Raw genomic sequence first — 16,208 nt, forward strand, 5'->3', positions numbered from 1 at the left:
TTATATATATTTATTTATAAAGCAGTTATTATGTACATTTGTTTATGATGAAATTTTTTTTATTGGGTATTTTCAAATGTGTTAGTTTTGTTTTATTTCTATAATAATTTTTTTAATACATTATTTACCTAAATATTTTTTTCTCTAAAAGCGTCAAAACTTTTGGGTATGATTAAATTCAGACTTTTTTTTTTTTAATCTTAATGTGTTTTTTTACACTTAGTGCTTATATTATTTGAAGAACTTTAATCGTAGCAACTTTCTTGTATCACTATCAGTAATGTCAAATCAATTTAAAGTCTAATTGTAATTTTCATATAATTTATTTGTTGATGGCTCCTTTATGAAGTAAAAGCAAGCGAAAAAATTAGCTTCCAAAAATTAACTCTGCTACTTCTCTAACATTTTATGGGTAATAACATTCAATAACTGTTCCAGGCACTTTGGTAAAATTTTCTTAAAATGTTATTTTCTGTCCAGACTTCTATGGGGAAAAAGAATTTTCATCATCATGATTATTATCTTCATTTTCAGAGCCATTATCAATCACAAAGATTTTCTATCATTTTGTTGTCTGATATTTGTATAATCTAAACCTGAATTACATTCCAAAAAAATTATAATTTTTTAAATTAGCAGAATAAATATTTGTTGCATAAATTATCACAAAATTCAGTAGGGAAATTCTCCTTCATTAAAAAAATCTCTATGTACCATTTTTTTTAAAAAAAATTACAATAATAAAGTGTGCACAGTGAATTATGTTAAGTGGCAAACATTTAAAGCAATCTGAACTCACTAAAATGTCTTTCCACATATTAGAAGTATGAAATTCAAATTTGTTTTAATACCTAGTTAATCATAATTGAGTATCATAAAGTTGTCAATAATATCAAGTTGTTTTATCTTGCTTTAATATCTGCTTGCTTTCAAACATATATAATAATGCCTTTTTTAAAGTTCATAACGTTTTCAGATATCAAGTAGTTGTATTACTTTTAATTTGTTGTATTATACAACAAATTAAAAATAGCATGACTGATACAAGAAAAATATTTTCTACTTTCGCATTTGTTTTTCTTTTCCATCAAAATTGAGTGAAAAGTGATGATTGGAGAGACTGTAGTATTTAGGCCATAAAATGCTAGCTTATCTTCTGTTACTACTACAGCAATTTTTTTTTTTTTTTTTTTTTTTTTTGGCCAAAAAAAGTGGTTTAGTTTGATAAAGTAATATGTAGTAGTTTTCTAACTTTTGTTCAAGCCAATCGGTTTTCTTTGAAAATATTGGTAAATAAATTCTCTTAACTTTTTCCCCCATATTCAGTTTATATTCCAGCATATGGCATTGTAAACATTTAATTGTGATTACAAGGGATATTCCGATATCGCCAGAATTAGAAGTCCCATGAATAAAAGGAGAGCTATTTCATATTGATGAACAGAGATTTTTAATTTCTAGGATAACAATAAACCATTATATAAGTGTTGGAGTTTAGATCAAATTTATTAGTTAAAAAAAATTTTGTTGGTGGCATTCAGTAAATTTATCAAATAAGTATTGGATATTGAAAACATTTACTTTACAAACATGCATCTTATGCATTTTTTTTGTATTTATTTTAAAAATCTTCTTTAAAAAATGCTATAAATTTTTAACCTCAGAATTACAAGTTATTTCTCTCCATTTGAAATAATTATATAAAATATGTAGTAATTACCACATAATGTTTGGGGATTTATTTTTTTAAATTGTTCAATTATTAAATAAACAATGAATAATAATAATAAAAAAAAAAAAAAATTGGGCTGTAAACATAATATTTGTGTATTGATGATGGGAACATTATAGTGCTGTGTATCAATAGAGTATGATCAAATCCTGTACAAAGATAATTTTTTCCTATCTTTCATATTTTATGTATAAGATGTTTAACATTGGTGATTCTGAATAGTTTAATCTTTGATTAGAACAAACAAGCTTTTCAGATAGTAGTAATTAATTTCATTTATTTTGATTGATCATCAAATCAATCATGATCATTGATCATGATTGATTTTATAAAATGAAGAAAAAATACTGAAATATGATATTGAATCCATAAATTTTAAAATGCAAATTGCCTTTTTTGTTTAAACTACCTATACTTAACTGTTAATTGATGGTTTAAAAAAATGTCCAAATTTTGATTAAATGCCATGTTTTGAAAAATTAAAAGTGCAAGAGTTTTATAACTTATGTAAAAGAGAATTTTAAAACTTTATTAGTTATATGTCAACTTGCCATGCAGCTGTTATTTTAAAAAAAAATAATCTGCAACATATCTTTATATAGTATCATACAAAATTATGTGGCAAATTAAAATATCTAATGCATTTATTTGAATGTTGCAAGTTGATACAACAGATTCAAATTTCTAAAATTATAAAACATAATGTTTTTATTTTGGATACTGTTAAACCTCGATATGTATTAAGTCACTTCAATTTTTTTTTCTCTCAATTCTGATCTAATTAAATTTTAATCATCTGTGTATGTGTCCCTCTCCCCCTTCATAAAAATTGCATTGATTTGAAACAAAATAAACTGAAAATTTGGGAAAGGGGAACAAATCTATAAAAATAGCTTCATAATATTATCAAACAGTTTAAATGTCTTTATACATTAGTCAACTTGGAAAAATAAATGACACTTTTCAGGTTTTCAGTTACTTTATTCTTCTGAAATAATACTAGTTCAGTCTTTGAAAGAAATATAGTTTCTTAAAGTTTGGTATGATTTCTTTTGGGAACACAAGTTTTCACTGAAAGTATGTGAAAATAACAACTAAATATTATAGAGATTAACAAAATAATACTGAAAACAGAAAACACAAAAAAAGATGCAAGTAAATAATATTAAATTCCAAGCATTTGTTCAATAATTGAAATCAAAATAAATAAAACAATGTTCATGTCCTTGTTTAATGCAATTGATCCAAACATAAGATGGACATAAAATTAAGAATAGCTAAAAAAAATGGAATGTGCTGTTATGTTTAGAATAATCTTATATCATAAGTATGCACATAATACTATAACTAAAAATGAAAATATCACAAAATATGGACAGAGATAATAGAACACAAATACTGTATAAATGCTCTTTCTCCAAAATTTCATTTTATAATACTGCCCTATAAATATTGATTGGACGAATTAACTGTCCTTAATATGAACATGGATATATGTATGAAATATAAATCTCTAATCCAATAACAATTCTTATTCTCTTTATGGAAAATAGTTTCCTTCTATTTCTTAAGGCATCATCAAATACTTCACAACAATTTCTTAAACATTACTTTATGGATAACAATGTAAATATATATATTTGTTTTGAAGACTTAAAATTCTCACAGCTAAGCGAACCTAGAATGCAGTGTACTAGTCTAAATTGAATAGAATTACATCCTAATAATTTATTATCTCTTGTAATGGTATATAACTATAGTCAAAGTTGCTATTTTTTATTTTATGACATTATTTACTTTAATTATTTGATAATGGATTTTGAATATTTCAGAAGTTTAAAAACTGATAAAATTGTAAAATTTGATCATGTATAATTTTTTGAATATATCATATAAAGTTCAAGACCCTCAAATTATATACACAAATTGGATGGATTGAAATAAATTTTCAATACTCATGAAAGCAAGAATGCTTTCTAATTAAAAAAAAAAGATTTGCAGTTGAACCTTTCACAAGTTTTAGATATGCATTTTGTAGTAGCTGTGCCCATTTCGGTACAGAAAATACATATCCAGCCTTGTTACTTCTGCCTTCTTCGGAAATGGAAGTCTCGACATGTCATTTTTTAAGCTTAAAAGGTGAACAGAATCTGAAAAACAATATGGCATGCATAAAAATATGACTGATTTTTTTTAATAATATTTAATCTCAAATGAAATTAATATATATTTATTCCTTTTCTTGTGTATAAGAAGTGTTTAGATGTATGAAAACATTATCAGAGCTTCAGAATTTTCTTTTTCATTAACTCATTCTCTGCAGTTTTTTTATTTATTTATTTCTATGTCCACTTTCATTAGTCATTCTTTGAGCATCACGAAGTCTATATTTATATTTTGCCTTTCATGCCAACTAAAATATGATCCGTTTCTTGAATATGAAGATGAAAATACTGTTATTTGACATCTCATTATAAATATTTAAATAAGTTTTAAAAATTTATACTACATTTTGATTTTAGATGAGCATAATAAGATCATTCAGATACCAAAATGCTTATTATATTTTAATTCTGTCAAGCAGAATTTTTTTTTTGGGGGGGGGCTTTGTCAACATATTATTATCCATGATCATTCAATGCATCTTTTATTAATCATTATTCAACATGCATTTCAAGCAATGATGAGTCATAGAGTAATGTCTTAAGTATTTAAATTACATTTTGGAATTATCTGCAACATTTTTTGCCCTAAACTAAGTATTGTTTAACTATTCCATATACTAAACGAATTTCAAACAGCAAGGTAGTTTTTATAATACAAATTATACTGTAAAGAATTGAGGTTCTATGTGAGGCTTCTTGTAAAAACATAGATTAGAAATCAGGAATAGTAACTATGCATTCAAATCTACTATTAGTGCAAAAAATGGGTTCTTAATTACTATATGAAAGAGTCCACTTTCAGAATGTTTTTTTACTTTAGCTTCTCTTCATAATTATTTCAGAAAAAGTACAAACAAAGAGAAAAATTCTATGAATAGAAAAAATTTTTTTTAAAATAAGTTTAATCAACAGATTCAATTTTGAAAATGCATCCTCATTTTCTGCTCTTTCTTTTATAATTTAAATAAATGTTCTGAAATTTTCACCTTCCTTTACCGTAAGAAACCCCTTTCATTTGTTCCATTTTTAAAATTTTATTATGTAGGCAATAGATAAAAAAAAAAGTTCATATAAAAAGCTTTAGGTTTTCAATTACTATTAATCACTAATATTTAACATGTAGATATTTTAAGAAGTAATATGTCTTGTGCTAAAATATACTTCAATCAAACTTTAAATAAAATATGTATATGTATGTTGGTATCAAATTAAATGGCATGAAAATACATTAATTTTATTTTGAGAAATCAAAAACATGTTTGCCAAATCTCAATTTAGAAAATGTATTATTTTTAATGGTTGAATTATTATTATTTGTTCCTCTATTTCCTTCACCTAAAAACTGCTTTCAACTAATATTTTACGTAAAATTTGTATCGAAAGCAGTGAATGTTATATAATTAATCGAATAATTACAGATTCCTTTTTTTAGATATTCTGTGTTGGCAGAAAATTTAATAGTAGTATCTATATAATTGCTAATACAATATTGGTACTATCTTGAATTGTGTATAGCCCTTTAATATAGCCACAAATGTAGTATATAATTTACTATCAGTGATATCCATTACCTTAAAAATCTGGTTTGGTGTATCACCAAGAATCTCTGGAATCGGTTTAGTATGGAATAACACAAATAAATTATTTCCTCTTTGGAATCATAATAACAGGGCCTTAACTATAATTACATCAATTTCAAATGTCAGAGAACAAAACGAATCAATCATGAATTTCATGTGAACCATTCCGGAGATTCTCCGGTATATTTCTGATTAGGCAGAATTAAAGCCATGTTGGCTGAGTGATCAATTAAATAAATTGTAAAAAATTTATGAATTATAAGATATTAATGCAATGCATATTTATATTTAATTATTAAAAACATTATTACATAAAAGTAAAAGAAATTAAATTAACGTTATTAAATAATTAAAGGGAGGAAAGTAATTTATAATATGCCAAAATATTTTTATTCATTTAGGCTAGCAATGTTATATTGCACTTTACAGGTTCTGTAAAATAATTTTCAATATTATATTTGTTTAAATTTATTATTTTCTTAAAATTTCATTATAATAAAGAAATGTTTTTAATGGCAAGGAAAGCATTAATTAATAGTTGTGGTTAATTTCTCAAGAATTTTTCTACTTTATTTACTTTTTACTTAAACTAAAATTATTAGAATCATTATAAAGTTTGCTGAGATGTGATGTTTGTTAAATTGTGAGTCTGTTATTATAACATGAGTTTCATACATATACTACCTAGAGCTGTAAAATGTCTAAATGATATTCCATGTGATAGACCGAATCACCTACATAATTGGAATTGCTTTGTATATTCTAAGCCTCCCCTACCCATTGCTGGGGACAGGATATATAAGGATATATAAGGATATAACTCTGGTGACTATATCAAAGCTAGCAACATTTCAAGTTAATACCAATGTTGTACAGCTGTTATTATATAGTTACTAATATAAAATTTTCAATTTTTTGTACATATAATAATTTTTATACGAAAATAGTTTATCACTGCACAGTCGAAACATAAAAAGGTTAGCGTAAAATGTTTTTATATTCAGCACAAAGAATGGCATTTGTACCACAATTGCAGCAAAAGCCAAATAAGAGAAAGCAGAGAAGAAAAAAAAAGGTGGAAAAAGCCAAAGCAAGGTGTTAGAGAGGAAGAAGGCGAAGGACTAGAAGAGGACGTACTTAATTATTCACTCACAGCCTCCTGTGTTTCATCGCTTTTGCGACAGCCATCCGTTCTGTGTCCGTAAATCCCAAAATGCTTTGGATGGCCTTCAGATGCTCTTTGTCTTTTTTGGTGAGAAAGTAAAAGACAGCATCCTTGAGGAAACGCAGAGTGTACTCTGCCTGTCGGTCCCCCATTCCTCGAGCAGCCTCCCGGTACAACTGCTTAGTCTGATCGAGTTCCATCTCAAGCTGATGAAGTTGCCTTAAAAGGTCTGGAACGGAAACACGTTTGGACAAGTGGGGTGAGAAATCCAAAGCTTCATCAGCTTGCTCTAACCTAGCCGTTTCCTGTCCTTTCCTATTTGGAAATGGATAACAGTCACTGGAAGGGTAACATGCAACAGCCAAAAAAAAAAACATAAAAACAAAACTGAAAAATCATAAAAATAATCTATGTGGGAAGAAGGTATAAATAAAAGCGGGTTTCAAGCGAGACACCCATGCATCAATAAAAACTAAATATATAAAAATAAATGAAAGTGTACAATAACAGAACACAACATTTAATTACACATACAATAACATTTAGTATTAGAACATAAATTCAAACAGTTGCATGCAGAATGGGGTAAATATTTCCTTCAGATTCTAGTTTTAAATGGTTTGTATCACACTTTATAAATGCAAGCAAATGTACTGAAAATTATGTTTTAAACCTGATTTGTTGAATTAAAAAGTGCTTAAATGCTTATATTTTAAATTCAACCACTGGAGAATTTTGTTTCAATAACTTAAATTCAATGCCACAAAAAGATCCAAGAGTACATTATTACTATTTTCAAAAAGTACAAAACATTAATTCAGGCTGTTCTTAATGGTATTTAAAATTATAGATAGACTCAAGGAAATATTTTATCCCTTATAGTTAATTCCACCCAGTATATTTTAAATAGATAATAAATAGAATTACTATTTTAATTTAAAGGTAGGAAATTTCACCACATATTTCCAAATATTGAATTTGAATCGTATTAGGGAGAAGGCACTTTTTCTCAATTCCAATCACAGAAAAATAAGTAAAAAATTACTATACAAAAGTAATATAAAAAGTTCTCTCATTCAATGAAATCATGTTTCCATTGAAGTAATTTAGTTTACTCATAATGCTTTTATTTCCCTCATAAAATGGTACAAGGATTTTCATTAGTTTCTATACACTTTATACTAATGTGCATAATGAATCCATCATTCAAATTTAGTACCAAGTCCAGTATTGAAAAATAAAGACATTTTCGATTTCTGACTGATAAATTATTTACAATTAGAATATCATCCACAGTATTGTTTATGAAATAAATATTTTCTGGTAATTTATTATTTTGAAACTTTTCAAATGAATAGTAATTTATTATTTTCATAGTTTTCAAAATAAAAAGGAATTTTGTTAAATAAAAGAAATTGTAGATTATCGAAAGGAATTATAGAAGGAACTATGAATAAAAAGAATAATAGATTTTGGGGCAATATGAAACTTGCAGTTTATATAAACTAAATCCATTTGCAAATAAATATCAATGCTTCTTTAAATGTTTCTTTGTTCTGTTTTCTAAATACATTTTGTATTTGTACAAATTCTTGTAATGTTAGGGTTTTAAGTTAATTATATTGCATTGTTATTTAAGCCAACTTGTCCACATAGCATTTTATTGTAGAATGTAAAGTAGCTGCTGTCTAAATAAATATTTGAAGCTTAAATATAAATATATATATAATGAATAAACTAATACAAAGATATTTATTTCAACTTAAAAATTAAATACCTAATAGAGTAAATATTATTCTAAAAAAGAATCTTAAGTATGAGTTATTGCTTAATTTAAACATTTGCTTTAACAAATTTGAAGTAATTTTTTTGTATATAAATATAATCTAATAATTATTACTTTGAGTGAAATGAATATATTAAAAATTTTACACAGGCCCTTTTATTACTATTATGTTTCCTTGCTTACTCATATTCCAATGAACACTTTTTACTTCGTTTCTTCTGATGTGAATTAAATAAATTCTTAAAAGCCACAATGATTGCAACATACTTTATTTCAATATATACTAAGATAACAATAAGGTAGAAAGCAAAATCACTTCTGTCTGAATAAATAAAAAATTATCACATTTTTATACGAACAATACACATTATTCAAAACTTGTTTTTCAACACTTAATTCATTTATTTCTAAACACACACATTTCACCTGGTCAGCTAATAAGAAAATGTATCACATACATTGTCAAAAAATCTGCATCTTTTCATCATGCAAATAAATAAAGGGGCCACCTTCTTCTAAATACTCCATCATGGAATGTGAAATTTTTGTTCTATAATTTAACAGCTATTATGGAATAAAATTAAAGTCTCAAAAAGAACAAAAACATAAAAATAAATTAATAAATAATCGACTAGAATATACGAACAAAAAAAAAATAGGAACAATTAAAAGCTCTTAATTTAAATAATATATCACCCAGTTAATGGCAAAGGATATGTTTTCATCACACTCATTCAAATATAAGCTGACAGTTTAAAAAATATCTATACTATATCAGATCAAGTTTGGCATAAATATTTCTCAATCACATGTTCAATACTTTAAGATTCAGGTGAGAAAATTGTTCACATAAACACTACCCCCCTTCAAAATGAATGGTTATTTGAGAAAAAGAAAAGCGTAACTGCTAGTATTGTGTACCTTAGTCGAACATACGCAATTCTAAAAAGGTTTTTCCTTTTCTCGTAGAATGAATAAGCAGACGATACAATCAAAAGATTTTTTTTTTTTTCATGTATAATAAATAGGCAGACGATATTTTTTTTACGACTGACAATTAGATTTGTTCAGGATTCAAATTATTATAATTTAAAAGAAAAAGATTTTTTTTTTCTTTACTGGAACTTCTTAGTTCTCTCGTAGGAAATTATTCTAAATGGATAATAAACGATCAAATTTCTGAAAAATGATAATCTGCATTAATTATTGATTTATGCCCTTTTAGTTCATTACTGCTTTGAGCGCCGGTATTAAAAGTATAATAGGCTTTGCTGGCTTTCACGTTTTATATAAAAAAAATGATTAACATCATATCAATTTTGTTACAGGGAAAAAATATTTATATTTTATTACATCAGGATAAATTAAACGAGATTCTCATAAATGTTTAGCGATTGTGAAATGATTTAATGGTAGAATTGTTTCGTTCGAAATTTAGATTTTTGTGTAATAAAATTTGACTCCGATTTGATCGATCGACTAGATTTATTCAATACCTATAAATGGCGCAATAATGCATTTAAAGAGAGCAGCTGTAATTAATCATAATTTAAACAGCAGCAATCCTAATAATGTGTAATGAAATTATATTCCAAACGAAAATCATTTAATTTCGTAAAGGTTTTTCAATAACCCTAATTCGCATATTACGACATAGAAATACATACATATTACGTCATCCGCTGATGATACAGTACCTCGAAACTTTCTATATGCTGTCAACTAAATGTGTTAAGGATTATGTAGTACTTTTCATGCATTTTTCGTACTCATAATGATTCTGGCTGGCGACTTTGGCGTTGTTTTTAATTTTTCGTCTATTCATTTTGTTCATCAAAATGATTCCATCCTGCTACATTATTTTTTTTTTACCGGCGCTCATGTATTTCCTCTTAAATCATCAGAAAATTATTAAAAAGGGAAAAACTCTCTAACGCACCTTTGTGAGACTTATTAATAACGCAGAAAGCAATATTCAACTAGATCACATTTGAATATTAATCATAATAAAGGGAAATTTAGCACCTTATTCCTAAAGCTAACTTTAATTTTGTGCTCTAAATTCTATCCAGTTAGTTATGCGTCTAAAATTATCGTAAGCAAGCGTAGGAGATAGATAATGCTGAACGGCAGATAAGTCGGGCATATTTACGAGGGGTCTCAAGTGCCTAAAAGCTAGTCCTGCAACTGAAATACATATGCAAGCTTTGAAAGCGTTTTTCCACCTGTACATCTTGAGGTACATTTGGTTGTGGTAATCTTCCTGGGTCTCAATATCCTTGCGCACTTCAATTAGTTGACTCTCGATACTCTGTATTTTTTCTTGGGCTTTGTCAAAAAGCGGGCGCAATTCCAAATACCTGTGAAATAAAGAGATATCAAAATTAATAAATAAATCTAATATCTCAGGCGTCTTTTATATAAAAAAAATCACACAATTTTGATCAAAACCAAATTTTAAAAACATTTTCAATTCTTTTCTGACATATTCTCAGTTTTTCTTATACATATTTCACAAATCAGTGAATAACCTAGATTTAATTTGTTTTAGTTTACTTATATTGATGTCCCCCTTTTGAAGTACATCGAAGAGCATTTTTGAACAGTTTTCATAATTCTGAACGGTAGTCAAAAGAAGAAAACTTATCTGAGCCAGCAACACCCGTTCCAAACTTCTGCACAACACCAGCGAGAATACTTGGTTTGATTTGGTTTAGTTAATGTCTTATTTTTAAAATCAACTTTAGGGCTATTTTGGATAAACCTCGTAATTCTGAACCACAGTCAGATGATGAGTATGACACCTGAGCTGTATGTGTACGACTCCCTTTCCTAGCTTTCGCACCACACCAAGGGGAGAACATTTTGCCCCGATGGATTTAACATATACAAGACCATATACGCTGGTTCTTTGGTGGAATCGGGTCTTGAGTGGAATCTACCGGTTCCAAAGCCGAGGCCTTGAACACCAGGCCACTGTAGTTCCTATGGGAGAGAAAGCATTCGACTTTGACTTATTCAATATGCACTAGGTTCGCTTACAATGCAATTCTTTTGTTAGAATTGGGTTTCGAACTTAGAAACTACCGGCCCCGAAGTTGAGACTTTATCATCACGCTACCGCTGCGTCTCTGATAACCTAGAATTTGTGAAAATAAAAAAAAACGGGAGAAGAACTTAGATGCGAATTTTGAATTTTAATATTTAGATAATCTTAAGAATATCTTCAGATGAATTCATCAAGGAGAAAATTACTGAACTCATAAAAATTAGCGCTGTATATAAGTAATAATTTCAAAATAACTACGCTCTAAAAAATAAATTCCTAATCACTGGAACCTCGTCCACTGTAATTTTAACCTCGGATTTGCGCGGGCTTTTAATTTTTCCACTGTATTAAAACGCTGAGGTTTGCACTTTTCTTCTAAAACTATATAAGGTCAAAATTCTTTTTCACGGGCTTTTTCATATTTTCTGCTAAACTATTCAGTTTACCGTTCTTCCGCTATGGCTTGGACAAAGAAATCTTGACAATTGCTAAAAATTAGACTATATTTATGAAATTCTAAAGAATAAAAAGCATTTTAAAAATTCAACAACTGATTCTTCAAGGCAAGTTTTGCACATTATATATATATATGGGAGCGATAATATGCTGAATACATAATAACTGCATTTTAAAGGAAGTAAAATATGACCAGCGGGGAAAAATATTTTGTCCAAACGCCAACGACTCTTGCTAAGTTACTGTGTATATTTAACATTCTGTATCAATGAAATGTGCAGTCTCTACTATTAATTAAATGATGATAATGTGTGTATTGGTATTGGCGCTTTATAAGGCATTCCATTTGACCTAGAGCTACGAAATTTGGAACAAATATACTTTGGAAGGTGGGAATAGGAAACATGGAAAAAGATATATTATACTGGTCAAGAAATTCGAACCTGAGATTTCCACAAATCACCACGTATTAGGCCTCCTTGATTCAAGAAACACACTTTTGAAATTTTATCTGTCTGTCCGTCGTTCCGTCTTTGAAAACGTAAACTCAAAAGCGCTTTGAATTAAACGTATGAAATTTGGTATACTGTCTGTATATCAAATTTGTAGATTTTTATTAACTTTTGAACGAAATCCATATGCAGGAAGTCTGTCTGTCCGATTATCCTAATGCAAATGAACATGATAATTACAAAACATAAAAAGCTAAATAATTAAAATTTGGTACAAAACAGATTTAGCATATATAATGTACATCTATCTGAAACAAATTTGGAGCCAAATCTATCACGCAATTGATCGGCTGTCTTTTTGTACTTTCAAATCTATGGTTACGCGATAATGCATAAACGTAGCAACATACACCTATGCTGCTGCGTTTTGAAATTAGATGTTCACTAATGGTATGCAGTGAATGTAAAAGTACTGGTACTCTATACTGCATCAAGAAGCACATAATTCTCATTCCTGAAAATGCCTAAAATCTGAGCATCGCAGCGTTCATGGCCTTACCTAAGGTTCACAATTTCAAGCGGGGAGAGAGGGGTATAATACTTTTATTAGAGATTATGCGAGAAAGTTTTGGGAAGATAACTCTTGCTGGTTAATGATATTAATTTTAAAAAATCTTGAATTTTAACAGTATTTAAAATATTTTTTCTCTACATTAGAACAAGAGATTGCTTTATTTCCCCAAAACATCAAATAGTTTTCACTATTTCATAAAATATTTAATTGCGAGAATTTTTGCCGTTTTTCAAAGTTAATGAAGAAGGATTCTATTAAATATTTCAGTAGTTTACCCGTGGAATAAGAAAATAAATTTACAATACGTCGAAAGTTAGAGGACAAATGAGCTGGACTATTATTATTATTTTTTAAAGAACACTATGCTGTCGTGGGATTCGATTCCATTAGAAAGGTTCCATACTCACAATGAACAGAACAGGTGTTAATTCTATTAAACCAACAAGGCTTTAAATTCTGTCATAATTTGATGTTTAAAAATACTTTTCTTGTGAGAATCGTGGATATCAAATTATGAGTAAGATATTTCATTGAAAATAAATACAAATTCTCAGCGAAGCAACTGATCCTCAAAGGCAGCTGGTTACGAGTAAAGGAACAGAAAGCTTTACAAACTGTATCGATTAATCATATGTTTGGTTTACATACACGTATAATGGAAATTAGGATTAATGTTTATTGAACAAATTGTGGTGTAGACATAAAACTAAAATAGAACATTTTATAACTTTAAACTAGCAATATTTATATAAATTTATTTATTTCGTGTATCTTGGTAACGGCTCTAATGATTTGGATCAAATTTTATATTGAGATAAGGGTTTTTAACTTTATCTATATAGATGTCTTTCTTACAAATATACGATTTTATACATTCAAAAAAAAAAATTATAACTATTAGAGACTTTTTCTGTCTGCTCTCATTCTGACAATGTTATATAGCTCATCTCGATTTTTTTTTTTTTTTTTTTTTTTTGTATTTGCATTGTGGCCATAGGATGATAACCTACTGGTACCTCAAAATTTTGTGTGATGACGCTATATGATATTATCCGAATACGAATACGTTCGGGTCACATTCAATAACAACAATGTAATTATTGTATTAACCAACAGGAATAAATTGCTAAACTAAGTACATTCATGATTTTCTTTTATTTAAATAACCGTTCATATGTAGGTAAGATTGGAAAATATTCATATGTAATCAGTATGTGATTTGTATCTATATATTTTCTTCAAAAAAAAAAAAAAAACTAATGGGCGAAGTTTGATTTTTTAGACATTGGGTTTAAATGGTGGAAGGCTTATCTCTCCATAGAATCAATTATTAACCTGCGAGTAAATCGCATTATGTTTCATTATAAATTTATTCCAGTTACCTTATTATAATCGCCATTTAATTTTATAAAACTCTTACCGAAAAATAAAAGAAATAAAATCGTCTGCTGAAAACGATAATTTTAATATACGATCCACCATAAACTTATAATTTTAAATTTATCTTATTCTTTTCTACAGATATCAGTAGTGAATCGTTTTCAGATCCGCTATCGAAAAATCTAAATAACTAGCAACATTTTCCATTAACCGTATATCCGCTATGAACCGGTTTCTCTTTGGACGAAGAGAAACCATTTTAACCTAACCTAACCTCCACGAGAAAATTCACTTTTTGTTTCTATTATACTAAATTCCTGGAACGAGTATAGCAGGATTCTCAACCCCCCTCCCTCTTTTTCTTGCATGCTTTCTTTGTAACCACATCTTGAAAGAATCCATTTTTAATACTTTTAACTTTTTTTTGAATGTCGCTTTAGAATATTTTGTAACACAAACAGCTGAAATGGAAGGCATCTTATTTTAAATCAGAAATCCATACAAAACAATGATCAATTTAAAACATTAATCAAATAATTCTATTTAACACAATACTATCTTTATAAATAATCGTATTTAAAATGAAATTACATCAGATTGAAACTCAATTATGAAGTTGAAAAAAGGCCTTCACTAATTAAGAATTTCGAATTCGCTGATGAAAACTATACGAAAATTTTATCTTGAAAAATTGAGCAACTATATTTGACTTAACATGGCAACTCCCTCTGATCGATTATGCCAAATTCTTATTACTTACATTTTGTCCCTTTTGTCAATTCCCTGCTCCATCTTTCCATTTTTTTTTTAGCTTTTTTTTTTCTGTTTTTCAAAAGTCTCGTTTTTACTATGTAGTCTTATCATGATTTTTTTTTCCTGCAAATATTTATTAAGTAACTGCATTCGTTTGACATTCTCTCTTTTTTTAATACTGTTAAGTCCGGGGATTAAAACTTCGACTTCAAGTACTTGGCGACCCATCTCCTTAAATCGGCTAAACAACTAACTGCATTTGCATAGAAAAAAAGAAAGGAAAGAAATCGAAATTTTGACATATCTCCACTTTTAAAACCTCCTTTAGTCTGAAAAGCACATTTTTGGAATTATATCTACCTGTCTGTTAACACATTAGCTCAAAAACGGTTTCAGACGGGCTAATGAAATTTGGCGTATGATCTACACATTATATTTGTAGATGTTTATCAAATTTTGAACGAAATCCATTCAGAAAATGTCAGCTGTCCGGTTGTTCGAATAGAAATATAAATTATAATAATATAATAATAGAAATAATTATAAAACGTAAAAAAGCTACATGAATAAAATTTAGTTCGCAAATTTATGATCTAAAATATAGATATGAGTTAAATTTGTCATCAAATCCATTAAGAGGTTGGCCGTCTAATCGGTTTGCACTTTCAAAAACATATAAACGCAAAAAAACGCGATGTCAAATATATTTAATACGTGACCTTGTGATTGTATCTGTAATTAAGGGTCAAATTTTGGTCACAGTCGAACGGAAAAAAAGGCGTCAAAAATGCATATTCGGTTTTCTGGTACTTGTGTATTAACACATCCCAGCGATTAATCACCAAAAAATGCCAAAGGTCGCAAGCTATTAGATTCTTTCGTAGCTATTGTTCGCCATTGGTGTGCTGTTAATTCTACACAAGCACATTTATTAGATATTATGTAAAAAGGTTTCGAGGAAGCAATTCCCGCTTTTTTTAATTATTATTGTTTAAAATATTAATTTAGCAAAAAATTTAACACTACGTAGACCCCGCGGTATGTAAATAAACTTTTCGTAATTTCTTTTAGCAGTACATCTGTTGACTGAAATAAGACAAATATAATCATTTAAAG

At 28.0% G+C, this 16,208-nt stretch overlaps 1 protein-coding gene across 1 annotated transcript in view; it reads right to left on the bottom strand.

Moving 5' to 3' along the window:
• Positions 1 to 2,692: 2,692 nt before the first annotated feature.
• LOC129971494 (protein quick-to-court-like) overlaps positions 2,693 to 16,208 on the bottom strand; it is a 113,040-nt gene continuing 99,524 nt past the window's right edge. Inside the window, exons 4-6 of the mRNA XM_056085319.1 lie at positions 10,654 to 10,788; positions 6,631 to 6,957; positions 2,693 to 3,882 (exon numbers count right to left, since the gene is read on the bottom strand). Of these exons, the coding sequence (XP_055941294.1) occupies positions 3,852 to 3,882; positions 6,631 to 6,957; positions 10,654 to 10,788 (493 nt within the window). The 3' untranslated portion in view covers positions 2,693 to 3,851. The remainder of the gene's footprint in view (positions 3,883 to 6,630; positions 6,958 to 10,653; positions 10,789 to 16,208) is intronic.

Source organism: Argiope bruennichi, chromosome 6 (assembly GCF_947563725.1).
Source record: "Argiope bruennichi chromosome 6, qqArgBrue1.1, whole genome shotgun sequence".
Classification (NCBI taxonomy): domain Eukaryota; kingdom Metazoa; phylum Arthropoda; class Arachnida; order Araneae; family Araneidae; genus Argiope; species Argiope bruennichi.